The 18,998-nt window shown below is 32.7% G+C and overlaps 1 protein-coding gene across 2 annotated transcripts; it reads right to left on the reverse strand.

Annotated features, from left to right (window-relative positions):
• Positions 1-1,700: 1,700 nt before the first annotated feature.
• LOC131957154 (sodium/potassium-transporting ATPase subunit beta) lies at positions 1,701-17,649 on the reverse strand. 2 transcript variants are annotated; one of them, XM_059321882.1, is made up of 6 exons: positions 17,455-17,649; positions 6,492-6,632; positions 6,104-6,211; positions 5,768-5,937; positions 5,570-5,689; positions 1,701-4,443 (listed from the first exon to the last, which is right to left on the reverse strand). In XM_059321882.1, the coding sequence occupies exons 1-6, from the start codon at positions 17,552-17,554 to the stop codon at positions 4,192-4,194; spliced, it is 891 nt and encodes a 296-aa protein (XP_059177865.1). In that variant the 5' UTR covers positions 17,555-17,649; the 3' UTR covers positions 1,701-4,191. The 2 variants fall into 2 exon arrangements, with proteins under 2 accessions (XP_059177865.1, XP_059177864.1); XM_059321881.1 differs by lacking the exons at positions 1,701-4,443; positions 5,570-5,689; positions 5,768-5,937; positions 6,104-6,211; positions 6,492-6,632 and adding exons at positions 9,323-10,257; positions 10,341-10,460; positions 11,839-12,011; positions 12,104-12,211; positions 13,067-13,207 and having other exon boundaries at positions 17,455-17,637.
• Between the last annotated feature and the right edge of the window lie 1,349 nt (positions 17,650-18,998).

The raw sequence follows: 18,998 nt of genomic DNA on the forward strand, positions 1-18,998 counted from the left end.
AGAGTCAGTTGTTTCAAGAACTCGATTTATCTACGTAAACAGCTAGGGGACTCTTGAACCCCCGGGGACTTTGTCCACCTTGGCAGAGTTTCTTCCAGGCATCTCTTCGCCCCTCCCCCCCCCCCCCACCTCGAAGAAAGTCTACCGCCCCCCCCCCCCCCCTTTCCGAACGAAATGGAATTTATATAGAAAATACATACTTTTAATAGTGCCCCCCCCCCCCCCCCCCGCGAGAAAAAAGTTACCTTAGCTACATGGTAGTTACGCCACTACCCCTGTACAATGAACACAGATTGTATATCTTTCAATACATGTTGATATAGTCATTAGCGTCACACGACCGGGGGGGGGGGGGGGGGGGGGGGGTTGCGAACCAGTTGACACCAACTTAGGTGGTGACACCAAAATAAAATGTTGCTAATATTAACGAGAAATTTCCAGTTCGTTTAATCGATTAGCAAAGTTATTACTGATCAATCTATTCGGGATTGGGGTGACACTGAAATTACTTAAGTTTTAGTATATCGTGCATATAGCTTTTGGTGAAATGGGAGGAGGGGATGCCATGAGTTAAGGTACCGGGTGTTACCCAACTCAGTGACGCCACTGGATACAGGGAATTTTTATTTTCTGTAATGTCTATTAATAACCCCTAAAATTAAAAGGAGAATACATAATGTGTTGAGTTCGAATCCAAGTTCTAGTCAGTAGACCGTCCCTAAGTCTACCCAGCTCAGATGAGTATCTAAAGGCGGCTGGGCATAGTGCTGACCACAGCATCTCTTCATATGTCGAGGTCACAGAAACAGTTTTGGAAGGGCAAATTCATATCTATACATTATCTAATATCGTGATTTATCTACCAGCTGAGCTTACACACTAACTTGACCAGTAGCGTATTCATTTATAGGCAGGTTAAGTTTTTGTTTCACATACAGCATAAATATTTCTATGTTAAATTAAATTCAACAAGTGGACGTCTACAGGAACTCGAATTCCCCCTCCTCCCCCCCCCCCCCCCCCAACCGGTTTTTTAACGGACCCGTCGTCGAGTGGACGTCATAAACGCATGACCTCTGTGAGTGATTGTTAGCAAGATGTGGCTTGCAGGTTTGGCTACAGGAAATGTTTTAGTGATGTGTTAAGTTTCGTTCCGGGTTCATAATTTTGAAACAATTTCCGGGCGGTGTTATGATAGAAAAAGATACTTAAAAATAAAAACCGTTAAAATAATAACATTTACTTGAAAAATAAATTTAAGGGCAGTATCATCACGTTTGTGGATTATTAATTTATTCCTTTTGGTAGAGAATGAGCAGCTACATTTTTGTTTAGTTCACGAAAGCTACTTCAATGTGGACCCAACACTTTCAGCCTCATTTGATTTCATTCACCCTTCTCCATCACTTATCCCAAACCAAACTGTAGGCGCTCTCGTATCAATGCACACAAACAAATAAAACCCAGTACGGTTATAAATTGAAAGTTGTTTTATTTCATGTAGACATTGATTGTATTTTTGAATTTAAAAATAAAAAGTCCGACAAGCAATGACTACTAATATGGGAACAGACCAGCATTCACACAGTATAGCAAACATGTATCACATAATTAGTCTCAAGCCTGAGTGAACCATATCTAGTTGTTTTTTTTTTCTCGTTGTCACCTTTCGCATTAGTTGGAACGTAAGTTCAACTAGATTTTATTTCAACACTGACTAAACCGAAACCATTATTAATGGTACTAAATATCCCCATTTTACTTTAAGATTAGAGGTAAACTCAGCACACAATAAAAAATTTCTTTTTAAAAAACAAACCACTGGTTTAGCTGTAGTAACAAAGTGTCCCATTTTAAAAACTGAAGACTATTTTACTGTCACTAGAACACAAACTAGCACATTTAAAAAAATTACAATTTTGTAATGATAAAAATTGCAGTGAACAATATATGGCTGGTGGCACATTGACTAGGAATGGACGTCCTTGGTCTCTGTGCCTCAGCGGTGATTCAGCATAGTTGTAACATCTAGTCAACACACTTAACAGGTTATTTGCTTTTTTATAGATTATTGTGATGTTCTCTTTCAGTGAGTGTGTATAATATGTAAGTATAATACTTTAAAAAAAATGGGACTAATTTAACATTAATAACTTCAGAAACATTTGAAATTTTATGCTAATGACTTAAAGCTTAAATTGATGAACACACAAAAGAACACTGGAAAAATTGGGGAAAAAGACTAGAAATTTTATTTTTTGAAGCCAGGAAGAGAAAATTTCTTTGAAAAATATCAAATTTAAAAAATTAATTTGAGAATTTAAAAGAAAAAAATCAGGTTAAAAAGCTTTAGAGCTGTAGCATTTTGGGGTAGTTAAAAATTATTTCCAGGTTATGTAAAAAAAAAAGTTACTATCAATAAATTAAATATTGACATATAAAAAATATCTGTGAGATATCTGCCAACTAATGTACATAGACCTGGTGAGTAAAATATTTATCACATAGAACAACAACTTGCTCACTTAGTTAACCTATGCTTTTATTATTTTTTTGTTTTTAAAAAAAAAGCATTGTTTTAAACTATGAAATGGCACATGTGCATAGAGTATGACCTTTAAATTAAAAATAAATGTATATAAAAAAATAGACTGGACCATTTTCCTTGGTGCTTATTCCAATCATCAATTTTTCAAATGCAACTAAATGATTTAAACAAGTACATCCGTGTCACTTGACATGCTTAATCATAGAAACAAAACAACATTTAACTCTAGGATAAATGGTTCAACATCTACAAAACTGGAGATGGTAATGTACAGATGAATCATCAAATTAATGCCTTCTTATGCTAGACTTCTCAAACAAATTCGTAAAACATTACTTTAAATAAGCAACAAAAAAAAAAAAACATATTTAACGGAAAAATATTAAATAAAAAAAAAAGATGCATATATATATATAAGATCTTGAAATAATAAAAAATAAATTTATCAGTTTTTTAAATATATAATAAAAGATAGTAGTTAAAATCTATTCATGGATATATTAGAGAAACATAAGCCTGACATAAATCTGATTAATACTTGTAGATTATGCTAATAGCCCTTTCAAGAGGTGAACTATGCCTAGTTACAAGTAACAAGAAATGCGAGAATCAAGAACAATAAGATGTTTAGAACTTAAAAAATAAAGAGCTGTCTAGGAAAAATAAAACTGGTTACCTAATAGTAGCTACCGTTGGCTTTAAGTACAATTTCTGAATGAAAATCTCCCAAACAAAAAGATACAATAAATAAGGGAATGTTATGCTTTAATTATTAAAACAATTTTATTGGTAAGTAAAATTATCGATGCTCAGACTTCACAACCAGACCATCACAATTCATTCTCTTTTCTATTTTTAAAATTCATTGCAATATGTAAAAAAATAATACATACACTAAGATTAGAGCGCATAACATTATATATAAAAAAGTATTGAAGAGGCAACTAATTCTAGAAAATGTGCAACTTTAGTAACATGTAAAATGAACTAATTTATTAATATCTATTGAAATACGTAGACCACAGGTACAGTTTTATTCAAAGCGCTCTGAGATTCCTTGTTTACTATTAGCTTATACAGCTTATAGATACAGTATTTTAATCCCATTCAAGTATAACAGTTGGATAACATTCTTACAAAATCATGTACAAATAAAATGTAAAACAAATTCTAACAGACAGAAAACATGTTTATACAAAATTATTTACTTATTGGAAGATGATTTTCCCTCTTTAACTACACTGTGTAGTTAAGCGAAGGGTTATTCTCGACAAAAGTAACAAAAACAAGACATCAAACAAGCACAAATCTGAAACTAACAAAAGAATGTACATACTTCAAATGAAACAGAACATTACCACACAACAACACTAAGAAAATAAATTTCAGGTTTTTGATAATATTTTTACGTTTTGTGGAAATCAGGTTTTAAAATAATTTAGGTTCCTGGATGCCATATTAAATGGTATTTGTAAAAATAAGTGCACCAACTTAATAAATAACATCAGTTATTTAAGTAAATAGTTTTTAAAAAAAAACAGCGGAAATTAATTTCTAAAGAAAATAACATACACGGCAGCGAGAGAGATTAAAATTAAGTGAAAGTAAAAAAAAACAACGACACTGGGTAAAAGAGACCACTACTATGGCTCCACTAAAAGCTCGAAGTGCACACTGCCTTCTTTCTCTGACCTGTCAACATTGATGTTTTTAGCCAAAGCTGTGCATTCAATCATAATCCCAACATGATGAACCACTGCATTGAACTTGACAAAAACAAGAGGTGATCTGTAGTCCCTTTGTTTTTTGTAAGGATAAAAAGCCAGAGGAAAGCCTTGTTGAGGGTAGTACACAATATCTTTAGTTGCTCCCATATTGTCATTATCACCAGGGTTCTGAAAATGGAAACCAGTGTTTAATATCTTTTGTAAAGTAATTGAAGGCTATTTTTTTTTAAAGTTAATCTGACTAGTTTAAACCTGTGGGGTGAAAAGCTTTATTACAAACCCAAAGAATTAGTGTTGATTAAGAGAGGTCATTTCACAATAGCGGCGCTAGACAGCAAACACAAAGGTCTTGAGTGTGATTGGTTCGTTTTTATGGTGTTACTTGTCATGACCGACATTTCATACAACTCAAAACACAATTCAAGACATTGTTCAAACCTTTATTTAACTTTTGTCATCTTTATCATTACACTACAAGCCCTCAACCCTAGCCAGCCCCTTACATTAATTCACTCCTGCTTTTATACCTGTGCTCGACCTTGGGATAACTACATAAACACACCGGGCGTAACTACACATGGGGTCAACTCAACTCACAGATGCATTCCCCCCATAAGTTCTAGATGATTCTAGTCTAACCTATTCTAATCGAGCCTCCAAACAACCCGTAACATTGGTGTCACGCCATTGACAATTCAGCAGAAATGTGTTGTCTGCTAGATTTCTACCCATTCAAATACACAGCAGGCAAAATAGGCAGGCTTAGTTGGCTGATGTCTTGATAAAGTTATCTTTTTGAAGTTTTTTTTTGCATAATTGTTTCAATTATTGAAATTAGTTTAGTAGGACGTAACATATAATTTTCTACTAACTGCACAAGTTTGCGTGTTTTTACAATAATTTTACATACGGTAATTAACGTCTTGCTATCTTATATTCTGCTCGATATTCTCAGCGGTTAGGCCAAAAAAATGCACCAATAGCAAGTTTGCAAACACTAATCGTCCAATGTTCAAACTAGATCGCTATCGTTGAACAATACGCAAAAATAACAATTATAAGTATGTTTCTAAAATGACAATGAAACGTTAAAAAAAGGAATCACTGTATGGCTGTTTTCAGCTGCCATCATTACCACGATGATGGTAAAAAAAAGTCGGGCAAGCGACATGCTACCTGAACCACCTGTACTACACATGAACTTTTATACTAAATCTGCCTTAATGGCCATCAGGTTCCTAATGGTAACTGTGAAGTCTTAGGATAGGGATAAAATATTTAATATTTCCTTTACCTCTCCATGGCAGTGTACCCAAATTCGGTCCGGAGCGTAATTTTCTTTAATGCTTTGTGGAACTCGACTGCTTTCCACTGCCTCATCCACAGTCCACATATTTGGGATCCATCCATAAATCTAATTAAAAAAACAAAAAGAATTAATTACAAAATCCTTTCTTTTTAAGTTATAAAACTGAAAAAGTAAATAGTGTACCTTGTTTAGTTTCAAAAGTATACACGGTTTTCCCTCAGCCATGCCATATCGATTTTCTTCATTACAGTGTTCAGTTAGTGCAGAATAATTGACTCTACAAGCAATGTTTTCATCTGGTCTAGGCTGGTTCACACCAGTGCAGTCAACATTATCCAAAATTTTTTTATATTCTTAATAAAAAGAGATTCAATAAAAAATGAATTCAGAACAGCCAAATGATAATGAAATGGTAAATTTTGAAAGAGGATTGTAATTTAGGTTACAGAAAACATATAGCATCTATATATCTTTTATTACAGGTTTGCATTATTTAAAGTTAGTGTTGTAAATACTAACCTTTTAACACTTTAGAAATGCTCTTAACATACTCTTCATTAGCTTCTGGACTTGATCTTGCATATATTAGTGTAGTGTCAATATCTGGCATAGGCTGGAAACCCATACCTGTATCACAAACAAGTGTAATTGAAATCTATAAAACTAAAACTCAATAAAATTTAAGTTACCTTTGGAGTCTGTTTTGTGGTATTCAGAAAGTGAGATAATTGTAAACAATTTACATTTCATTTAAAATAATTTTTAACATGTGACAATAAAAGACGTAGGCATAGGGGAAAAAATGATTAAATCTTTTCTGTAATATTTCATTTTATTATATTGATTAAGAGAAAATGAACAATATTTCATCTCTAATTCCTGCTGCAGGTCCAAATAGGTTAGTTACCTGGATTTCCTTTCAACAAACTGCTGTCTCCTTGTAACCTTGGGTTATCTATGTCAATAGTTTCATAGAAAACAGCAATAGTTGCAGCAAAGAATCCAGCAAGACAAGCATAATATACCAGGTAGAAAAGACTGATTTCGGCTGAGGAAATTAATTGAAAAACATTATGCCATTCATTCTGATAAAAAAAAAAATAAAACCTAGAAATTGAATACAACTAAGCACTTTACAGTCATGGTCTCTGTACCAAAGTGAACCTGAAATTCCAGGAGAGTTCCAGGAGAAAAACCGAAATTTCAGAAAATAATTTAACATTTAAAAAGCAACAATGATGCAACCAGCGCTGTAACTGAATGGAAAGAAATTTGATATTTATAATATATGAAAGGAGTCTTTATGAATGTTATGTAGCATAGCATTTGTAATTTTAAAAGTGACTGTTTCTAAACCATTTAGTTCAGTTAAAGTAGATTATCTTTTACAGATTACATTTCTTATACATTTACTCACTGTCCATGATTTAAGCTTGACACCCCCCCCTCTCCACAACAGTAGACCTGTTGTAACATATCCATCACATACTTCCAGCCCCCTGCCCCACTCTAGCTAAAGACAATTCAACAGAGATGTCACCAGACTATTAAAAATAACACCATTCTCTCTTTTACAGTTTTAATAATAATAAATTAACTTTTTTCAGCAACAAATTAATTTAACCTGTTAACTACCTGTTTGGACTTGTTTTCCATTAAATGATTAATGAAATAGAGTTAATTAACTTAGTACAAATAATATAGGCCTTTGCTACTTACTTATTGGGCCTAGCAATCATAGCCATATCCTAGTGTCAAAAGACTTAACACACCCCTCCCCCACACAAATGTCAGCTTCCATCCAGACAATGTCAATCATAAACAAACAGAACAGATGAAACCATGTTTTTCTTTTACCAATGGACATGGTATCATGATTTCGGAAGTCTTCAACAGTAGATCTAAATGGCTTTACTGTAATTTTTAACTTTTTATCATGTGATGCACAATGAAATGAGATCAACCTGAACAGCTGAAATCAAATTGAGCCTACAATACATTTTCAACCAGCCGCTTTTAGGGAAATAATACTTGAAAATACAAAACATTTGTGACCGAAATAGTTATTTTGATAAGTAACCTCATATTAACATATTAAAATAATTGCGGTAGCTTATTTCTCCCCCAAATATGACACGGTCACGGGGTCACTGAGTTCACCTAAGCTTACAGTTGGCCTGTAGTATACGTCATAGGGTGAAAAAAAATGCTATTTGAGATTGGTGATGACATCACTTTTATTTTGCTAGCGGGTCACGTATAGGTCCCATCTGATTGAGAGAAAGAGAAGCTGATATGCTGGTTGTGAAAATAGAAAGATCTAGGTAAAGGGCCTATCGAACAAGGATTCGAATTAGCTTTGCTAAAAGTACACGATTTAGATCTAGACTACTTGAAATTTTCAATTTAAAAAAAAAAAAATCAGGCCTATCATAATATAACTTACCCTCACTTGATTTAGACCTGGGCTACTTGAAATTTCATTTTTTTCTAAAAGTAACTTCAGGCCTTTCAAAATTACCTGCACTTGATTTAGGCCTAGACTACTTTAAATCTCCAATTAAAAAAAAACAAACAAAAAAACCTCAGGCCTACCAAAATGACCGCACTTTGAGGAAAATGTGAGAAATTTTTTTTAACCAAACCCGCCGGGACTCAGGCTATAGGTCTATATTTTAGCACATGCCTAGTGGTAATAGTAAGTAGTATAAGCAGAATATTTTTTTTACATGAGCGGTCATATCTGGTTATCTAGATTATAGAATGCCCGGAAAAAAGGCACCCTCAAACGTGAATCCAATTTCAGGACATCATGAAATTTCAGGAGGATGCGAGGACCCTGTTTACATGTAATTTGCAAGGACATTTTTCAACAAAACTTCCTGTTAGGCAGTCAGCTTGTGTGATGATTAAGTAGTTTAAGCTACCAAACAAATTGATGTTGGACCATCTTACTTCAGAGTGTAAAGTTTTATAGGACACCTGATTTTTGCTGGTCCTATAAACCGTTCAGCAATTCATCAAGATATATAGCAATTGACAAGAATCAATCATGATTAAAGTAATAAATATCTATTCAGTAAATTAAAATATGATTTATTCTCTTAAAGGGCATCAATGTACGAACAAAATAGTGAAAAACCCATGATTGCTGTAAATAATAGCACCATTAACTATGAATAAAAAAAAATTTTTTGCCCTACAACAATTCAATTTAAAAAGTAAGCGTGTTTTCTATTGGGCTAAGTGAGGAAGCAAAATCACTTTACTCCATTCATAGAGGAACAATATCTAAATGCATGCAGATTTCTTATACTAACCTGGACAATTCTAAAAATGTATAAAATTTCCACAGAATTATAAAACTAATATGGCAAATAGATAATGAACCAACAATGATGGCAATTTTGCTAATACTCTATATAATCATATTAAAATGAAAATTAAGTGACAGCCACAAGAATGCAGGGTTATTTTCTTTATATTTACTTACATTGAACAAGCAACAAGAAACCTTTTGTATCTTCATGCAACAAATGTGTCAAGCAACTAAGGTATTTCACCATTAAATTATAGAAAGCAGGAACCTTGAGTTCCCATTTCACTTACTCCTAAGCAGGGTCTATCTAAAACTTACCTGCAGACTAACAGTTAATAAAGTGTTTAACAATACACCAGAATTCAAAATGATAGCTATTTAATTGTCTGTATAAGAAGTAACAAAATCACAGTGCTTCGTAAAAATCTTTATTGTGTAGAAAATTCCGACTATAAAAACAATTTTTAAAAAATAAATTGTAATAGGAAATGCATTCATCTGGTTAAAAAACTAAATAAGCATTCACACCTTAAATATACAGTATAAAAATGCAAAATGTGAACTGTGAGAACTTTTATTTACTTTTTTTTACCCACGCAACAGAACTACTAGACTATGCATTCACACAACACACCCTCATAAAAGGTTATGAGTGTACCAATGAGGATAGTGTAAAGCCTTTAATACAGCAAGAGGAACAACATCATTGGAGCAGAGTCCCTATTCTAATATTTTAAAAAGCTTAAATCAGATTTGTGCATACCAATAAGTGAGAGATGAATGCATAATCCAAAAAAACTCAATTTTCAGATCTGGTCTATAGGTTTTGAGAATATATTTGATATATTTACTCATTTAACAAGAAACTGACACAAAATAACAGAAACAAGAGACTTCAAATTATTTTTCAAGTAGATAGCACAGGATTTCATTCATTTACTACTTTAAAAAAAAACTAAACTCATGTGCAAATGACAAAAACTGCAAGAAACCATTTTTTTTAAATGAATGGCAGTACATAAGGGCAAAAGGCTGTCAAAGAAGGGTACTTTAAATTTTCAAGAAAAGACTAGAGACAAAAACAACCATCAAGTGAGCAGAACTAGGACTCCACAAGCAACTCAAAATGCACACTGCCTTCTTTCTCTGTACGGTCAACATTGATGTTTTTTGCCAGGGCTACACATTCAACCATGATTCCAACATGATGAACCACAGTATTGAACTTGACAAAAACAAGGGGTGATCTGTAGTCTTTTTGATTTTTGTAAGGGTAAAACGCCAGGGGGAATCCTTGCTCAGGAAAATAACTAATGTCTTCAGCAGCACCTAAGTTATCATTGTCAGGGGCATTCTGAAAAATATTTAATAAAAAAATGAGGGACTATTGAGAAATATTACACTGCAAAAAATGTATTAATCTGACTAGAAGCTCACCTCTCCATGGCAATCTACCCAGATACGATCAGGTGTGTATGCAGATTTCACATTACCCGGTACCCTTGCAACTGAATTGACCTCTCCTTCTTTCCATACAGCAGGTACCCACCCGTAGATCTGTTTAAGAGAAAAGCAATGTCAGTGATAAAAAATGTTAAAGTTTTGAATTTCTTTAGCAAGACGTCAGCATCCCACACATTACTGCAGGCTGATGCAACAGTAAGAGAATTTTATCAATGCATGACCTTGTTTTCTAAAACTGAGTTATTTAAATGTAAATTAGTTTAATCATCAAAAGCTGTGAGCCAGTGTCCTATTATATGGTACTCTTTAAAACTAATATAGGTGCCAGAGTGCTCACACCTGGGGCGCGCCTGACCCAAATGCATACATAGCATATTGCACCTTAAAACAATTGTGCCTGATGTGCCAAATCTCAGCCTAGCAGCCTCCACCCCTCAGAAATTTAATTTTTTTTCTATGCAGAAATCTCCCTAGGAACATTCTTATCTCCCAAAGCTTCAAGTGTCAGATGAAAGGTGAAGCAATGCATAAAGGACGCACACATCCGCCCACATACTTTCATTTATATATATATATATATATATATATATATATATATATATATATATATATAAATATATATATTCATAGATTAAGCAGAGCATTCAATGAAACCTACACACTGCCTACTATTACTATTAGTGCTAATATTTACAGACATGTACACCCTCACTATGAGTTATAGGAACAGACATACTGTAGTTGATTATACAATAATCTCTAATTTGGATTACTAAGCAAGCTGAAATGATACAGACTATTTATGTATTAGTTTAGCAGGCTTTGATTTTATATACCTCCAAATTGTTATTTAATGATTTACTCACTATTACAACAGTAAAAAAAAAAAATATAGCTTTGGTATTTCTTACCCTAAAAACAAAGTTTTGGTGATTTTCAATATTATCTATATAATTCTCTTCATGGAGACCATTGAATACACCACGCAGCTTAGCCACCTGTCAGGTGAGCTGTGTTTCACCCGGAATGTTTACAATAGTAGAACCCGTTGGAATAAGTGACGGCTATCAGGGGCAGATAATTTAGTTTTTAAATGATTTGAAACTAAGGGGAGATAAGTTATGCTTGATATTTTTCAATGTCGCCCAGAAACAGCTGCTTTCACTGGGCATGGTGGGTAGGGGGGTGGGTGGGGTAGTGTCGAATTCACAAATTATGAATTGTTGATAAGTAGAAAATAAAACAACTAGATAGCGGCGTATGCTACGTCGCAGGTCAGCTTGTGAAGTAATAAAATAGGATACTAAACGAATGCCATAATGAAATATTTTACCAGCTATCTATTTTATTATTAGGCTTATTAATTTTTTTTAAAAATATTTAAACTTATTTCTTTTTATCTAGCATACACTGAAAAAAAGTGGCATAAGACTGAGCAATTCTGCTATTGGTATTTCTATGCACATCTTACCTTGTTTAGTTTTAACAATATGCAAGGCTTCCCCTCAAGCATTCCATAACCATTTTTCTCATTGCATTGTTCTGTGAGAGCAGAATAGTTGAATCGGCAAGCTACCTGCTCATCAAGTCTAGGTTTGTCTATACCACTACAGTCCACATTGTTTAAATCTGTTTGTCTGTATTCTGGGTAGGAGAGTGATAAAAAAATTAAACTCATTAAAAAAAAATAATCCTTGACAACCACAATATATTAATTAAATTAATTGATTACTCACCATCTAGAACTTTATTGATGCTATCAACATAGGCTTTACTACCATTAACATTATTCACTGAATATATAAGTGTAGTTTGAATATCTGGCATAGGTTGATATCCCAAACCTAATGAAAATAAAGGGGAGGAAAAACAACTGAATAAAATGTGAATAGTAATAAGAACTATGTCAAAATATTCAAATGCCTGTAAATAATTTCAGAACAATTCAAACATTACAGCTGAAGTAGAACTACTTGATGCAAAACTACAGAAATATACCAATTTAAAAATGAAACAGTTAAATGAAACAGTTAAGTAGTACAGCACATGTAGATTGAGAACAAAAATTATCAGTGTTTACTGTACTCTTAAATGCACCAACAACCTAACTGTAAATCTGAATTTCAATCTTAGAAATCTATCTTCACTTGTATTAAAGAGTTAATACAACCGAAATACAAAAGCACATGCTCTCTAACATTTGCAACAGAGAGGCAGGATATAGAGTAGCCTAATGAAGTCATAAATTTAAAAACTTATGTAAATGTTAAATTTCAAGAAAACCAAAAAAGATATGCTAAATAGCGCGACAATTTGCATCCCTATAGCTTGTTGCCAAAGTTAGATTTAAAGAATCAACTTTAAAACCCTCATAATGTACAATTAAGGATAATATTTTTCTTAAGATGATCCAGGATGGTTACAAATTTTTAAGTGCTGCAAAATTTGTTCTTACATTTCAGAAGCCTAAAGAATTATGCCTGAACAAATGACTAATGTAAAAAATATTTTCAGTCTTATGGTAACTAAGAGGAACAGCTTGAGGAATTGAACTTTAGGCTTTTTTTTTATTAAAAAGTTATCAAAATGCTGTGCTGGTTACTCAAATAATGGCCTATATTCTACTGACCAACATGTACAATCAAGGAGTAATTTGATGAGCTGTAAAGACAGAAGGATATCCAAACATTGTGACTTACCAGGATTTCCTTTTAACAAGCTGCTATCTCCCTGTAATTTGGGCTGGTCTGCATCAATGGTTTCATAGAAAACAGCAATAGTAGCAATAAAAAATCCAGCCAGGCAGGAATAAAATACCAGGTAGAAGATACCAATTTCAACTGTGGTTGTAATTAAAAATTAAAGCATACATAAAAATTTACAATTTATAGTTTATTGTTACAAGGGAATATAAAAATTACAATAAAACCTGACAGCAGAGTAGGGGAACTTTGCTTAGCATATGGGAAAAAAATATTTAAAAATGGAGAATACTGCAAACATGATGAAAACAGATTGCTAGTATTAGGTATAAAAAAAAAAAGCTAGGAATAGAAGATAAGCAGTTAATAATTGTAGTGGTCCCTATTACAGACATTTCCATGTGTAAAACATGAATCCATATAAACACATGGATTGATATTTCTTGATTTTGAAACCAAAACTAACTTGCTAGTCAGATATTAATGTAAATCACTAATTAAAATCACACTCAATGATAATGTATATACATATATATTTATAAATGTATGAGTAAATATATTAAAAGATACATTGCAAAAACCATCTACAGTATAATTGAAGTAAATATTGGATTATTGGGTGAAAAATTATTTTAAAGTGGGTTGTATAACAAAATAAATGTGCTTTTAAGTAAATGTGAAAAATTAAAATTACTAAAAGTAGTAAAAGGCTACTATTATTTTATTAGCTCTAAAAAATGTTAATTGTTGACTACTTTAACCCTTTATCTACTGACGGTACTTATAAGTACCGCTTTAATTAAATGCCTGTATTATTTTTAATTTAATACGAATTTTAAAAATTATTGAAGTAATTAATAGTATTATCTCCCCTGAGTCGCCGGTAGTCGGAGGTATCATAGTTTTTTGAAAATTACTGGTGTGACGCCATTTTCAATGTCTTGCTATATCGGTAGTTCACAATTTTTCTGTACATTTCTCACATACGTTCTTGATTTCCCTTTGTTTTACCTTATTTTTCAAGTTTTCGACCCCAAATATTTTTTATTGGCAACTTCAATAGTCAGGCAAACGCATTTAACTTCTAGTTATACAATTTTAATCAAATTGTCTTTGTATTAGATCGATGTTTACAAGTAGACTTATAAGTACCGTCAGGGCACACGGTAATTTTTTTAAGATTTTTAGAAAATGGCAGATTTTTAATGTGGAGTTACATAAATATTGTCTTGATAATTAATTATCGAAATGTACTCAAAAAATGATATTTACACATTTATAAGAAGTTTAGCATATGGTTTACCTAAGAAAGATTGTAATTACATGTTAATTTCTAGTAGTAAAAAATTAACAAGAATAAAGGTATCAGTTGCAGGCTCGTTTACAAGGTTTAGTTTACTTCATTTGTATACCAAAGCCTAGTTCTAGTTGTAAGATTTAATTTGTTAGTTATATTTACTGCACTAAACTGTCTTGCCTACAACAACTAGCATTTACGTAATGTATACATGTAGGCTAGTAATAGTCCATACTTCTGCATATAGTATTGATCTATATGGTAAATTTTAATCAGTAAACAGAAAGGAGTAGGCCACTACGGCTATCCTAAACACATTGAGCTCACTTCTATTTATGAACTTTGCACTGTAGTGTAGACTTGTCATAACATTCTAGTAGGCTACAATTATACTAGTATTACTTGTAGTTGCGTGCTGAATGACTTGGCTTTTGTTTGTTAATGCGGCTCATTGTACTAGCTATTGGAAGCTTCCAGCAAAAGCATGTTCATTCCGGCAACCGTTGCTGTACCAGAAAGACCACAGGCAAGATTGAGGGAGCATGATATGTCGGCAACTTTTGCTGTGTTTGAGGTCTAAGATGTGTTCCGATAGAAAATCCAGTAAAAATCGTACTCAAAATATACTTTTGTGCTGTATTTATGTGTGAAAATTACAAAAAGTGATTGTTATAATGATTGCCATGTTATTAGTTAATAAATTGTATCGTTTGTTCCTGTTTTGTAAAAAAAAATTTTTTGAAAAAAAGTCCTAGTTTACTGACGGTACTTATAAGTACCAATATCTGTTTGGGTCATTAAAAATTTATGAAACGAAATTTCCTTCGATATATGCTTTGAATGTGCCAAAAGCAATATAGTAACACATTGTTTAAGTAAAAATCTCATTCAGAATATAATTCCGTAAATAAAGGGTTAATAAAAAAACAATGAAAAGTTTGTTGGTTATGTTGTTAGTGTTATGTACAAATTATTACATTTGGTTATTGATAAGAATTGGTATTGGAAACAAGGTTTAACCTGCATGTACGACAAACAAAAAACTAGAAAACCCTAAAATTATCTGATAAAAAATAATTCAATAACTTGGAGGGTGTAGCATATTTGGGCTTTAAAAGGGTAAAAAAAAAAACAACTCACCTTTTATTCAATTTCTGGTGAAACGAAAAATTCAAAAATGTGTCCCAGTTTTATTTCTATCCATAGAGAAAAGCTTGATATTAGCATGATCCCAGGGATATATTCAAGATAGAATATATCTACAAGGAGTTACAGCCGCATTGTACGTAAAAAAAAAGCAAAGCAACGCTGTCTAAAGATACTTACAAAAATAAGAATTTAGACTTGAGTTCTGTCATGTATGGATGCATCTAACCTGCTACACTCTACTCAATGCAAACATCACAACATTGTGCTAGTACATTCCCTAACAACTCATGCTATTGCTGCGGTCCCAACAAATTAAAAATCATGCTTTAAAAACATGCTTTAATAACTTTACATATACGTAGTGGTTTTTGATGAAATGAACATGAGAATTTGAGGATTTGTATCTGGAGAAGCCTATGACTAAGGATTATGTTTTCAATTTAAAATGAGCACTAAAATGCACACCATGGATGTGAAACAACTAAAATAAAGGAATATGCAAAACAAAGACTTATGAAAAAAATTGCTATGCATTTAAACAAACCTCTAGATCACAGAAAAAAAAAACTACAGCAGTTTACTTTAAAATGTTTCCATACCAAAGTAAGTAGGCCTACACCAAATTAAATACAACACCAATATTATAAATAGTTAATTGAAATGTTAATAGGACTAATAAATATAAGTAATCTTTACATATACTGAAGTGTTAAACTAGTTAATTAACAAAAATTACATGCATATAGGCCTAAACAGCAGCTGTAACTGAATATACAATTTGCCACAGCCACTGTATACTACTGTATAGTGTAGGGATATTTGCTGGAAAATGGCAAAAAGCTAGGGTGCATTTAAAATTTTAGAAAGTAGGGTCTACTAAAAAGGGATGTTTTTTTTGAAACTTTAAGGTGACACTGGAGTCTTATTTTTCCCCCTGGGAATTTTAGTACTAAGGCCTAATAGTTAATCTAGTAATAAAGTAGTGGTAGTAACTGCATATTAGGTAATGTAAAGTAAGTCAGATAGGCTATAGGTCAATAAGTATATTAATTTAATAAGGCCTTAGATAATTTCCAGCCTTGATGGTTATAGTTTTAAACTTTAAGGACCAGAAAAATCTGTGACTTAAGCAAAATGTTAAAAAGCAAATCGCTTTACTCAAGCAAACTAAAGCTAGTCACAGATTATAATCTGGTCCTGTCATATCAGTTAAGTTATGAGCTGTCAAAACATAGTCATACAGGTCTCAACTGAAGTTTGTGTAACAATGTAACCTAAGCACAACAGTTTTACAGAGTCACACATGTAACTGTCGTTCACATTAATGATTAGTTGGGGCCTAATAGTAGAAATGTCTTCTGTCGTTCACATTAATGATTAGTTGGGGCCTAATAGTAGAAATGTCTTAAATGAAGATGGTAGTCTACTAAGATTTAAGGATGTTCAGCAATATTTTGTTACGGACTTCTATCTAGATGAGACCTAGATTTCTTTTTTAATGAAAAAAAGGCATTGGGTCTAGCCTATAAATTATTTTTATTCTAGATCAGATCTAGATCTTAGATTCTAGAATCTATATCTAGATTTTCTAGATCTAGTCAAGAGATCAATGATTTTGATACAAACACCTATGACGTCCCCAAGAATTAAATGACTCCGTCTAGAAATAGAGTGCAAATCAAGGCCCTGTCGGTTGTTATAGTCTATTGTCTTAGGTTATAACAAAGTAACGAGTGGGAATAGACTAGATCTAGATCGAAAATAGTCTATATCTAGATCTAGATCTAGATGACTAGATTCTACTCTTACCGGCTCTGCGTGTAATAAAACTGTAAATTCACTGTTTCAGTCGGTCATTTCATTTGGTCACAAAATGTAATCTACAACATCAAACAATTTGATTAGAGTGATAACAAATGAAACAAATAGATATACATACCCCAGCTTCTTCCACCCCTGCCTAAAAATTCTTTTGTCTCCCCATTCCAGAGAAATAATCCTAAAGATTTCAATTTTTGCTGAAATGTTGGTTTCTCCATCTTCTCTGAAACTCTACTTAGCAAGGAGACTCTAACCTTGTCAAGTGCCCGGATGGAAGAACTCGAACGGGAGAAAACTCCTCGCTTTAATTATTATGCGTCATGAACTTTGTATCACGTGACCTAAACGGTGTCGATACATAGTAGTCTCTATTTATTCTTTTTTTTACTTTCTCGTATATACGAAGTATAGAGAAAGTATTGTAATCGTGCACAAAAATCATTTGAAATTTTAACAATTTTCACCGTATTACACCTCAGTCCTTCATCACATCCGAAGTATAGAGGACTTATTTTAATCGGGCAAAAATTATCAATCCAGATTTATCAAAATTAAGAGGTTTTATGCGTAATCCAGTCTGAAAAACTGGACTTTGCAATTCTGTCCGTATGTCTGTGTGTGTGTCTGTGTGTGTGTCTGTCCGTGTGTAAACATGATAACTTGAGTACCGTTACAGCTAGGTTGATGAAATTTCATATATAAGTATTTTATCAAAATCGTAGATCCGTATCAACTTTTGAGCGATTTCCGATAACCGGAAGTGGTACTTTTCCTACTTTGAATTTTTTAAAAGCCTATAACTTGAGTACTATTTCAGATAGATAAATGAAATTTCACATGTAAGTAAAAGATCTAATTCTCTACCTTCTGTTAAATTTTGAGTAATTTCCGTTGACTGGAAGTAGTAATTTACGCTACTTCCGATTTCTCAAAAAACTAATGTAAATTTTTAAAGTACTAATAATATTGCGCACTATTATACGCGTTTTTATTCGGCGTTTGCTTGGTGCGCAATGTTTTTTTTATGAGATTATATTCTATTTTTAAAAGTTTAAGTATTTAAAATGGATTAAAAATCATAACTATATCCCCAGTTACCATCCCCTGTTGTTTTATATAAGAATATTCGAGAAAGTTTAGGGGAGATCACTACCGGTTTATTTTTACTTGCTCGTATATGCGAAGTATAGAGAAAGTATTGTAATCGTGCACAAAAATCACTTTAAATTTTAACAATTTTCACCGTATTACACCTCAGTCCTTCTTCACATCCGAAGTATAGAGAACTTATTTTAATCGGGCAAAAATTATCAATCCAGATTTATCAAAATTAAAAGGTTTTATGCGTAATCCAGTCTGAAAAACTGGGCTTTGCAATTCTGTCCGTATGTCTGTGTGTCTGTGTTGGTGTCTGTGTGTGTCTGTGTGTAAACACGATTACTTGAGTACCGTTACAGCTAGGTTGATGAGATTTCATATATAAGTATTTTATCAAAATCATAGATCCGTATCAACTTTTGAGCGATTTCCGATAGCCGGAAGTGGTACTTTTTCTACTTTGAATTTTTCAAAAGCCTGTAACTTGAGTACTATTTTAGATAGATAAATGAAGTTTCACATATGAGTAAAAGATCTAATTTTCTACCTTCTGTTAAATTTTGA

Source organism: Physella acuta, unplaced genomic scaffold, assembly GCF_028476545.2.
Source record: "Physella acuta isolate Inbredline_101_S28 unplaced genomic scaffold, ASM2847654v3 ptg001214l, whole genome shotgun sequence".
Taxonomy (NCBI): Eukaryota; Metazoa; Mollusca; class Gastropoda; family Physidae; genus Physella; species Physella acuta.

What these genes read in the sequence shown, in the direction of transcription:
- LOC131957154 (XM_059321881.1), bottom strand. Translation starts at nt 17,554, where the DNA reads ATGGAGAAACCAACATTTCAGCAAAAATTGAAATCTTTAGGATTATTT. An exon ending in CAGGGGTGGAAGAAGCTGGG is followed by an intron (nt 13,208 to 17,454) that starts GTATGTATATCT and finishes TTACAACCACAG; the next exon opens with TTGAAATTGGTATCTTCTAC. An exon ending in CTTGTTAAAAGGAAATCCTG is followed by an intron (nt 12,212 to 13,066) that starts GTAAGTCACAAT and finishes TATTTTCATTAG; the next exon opens with GTTTGGGATATCAACCTATG.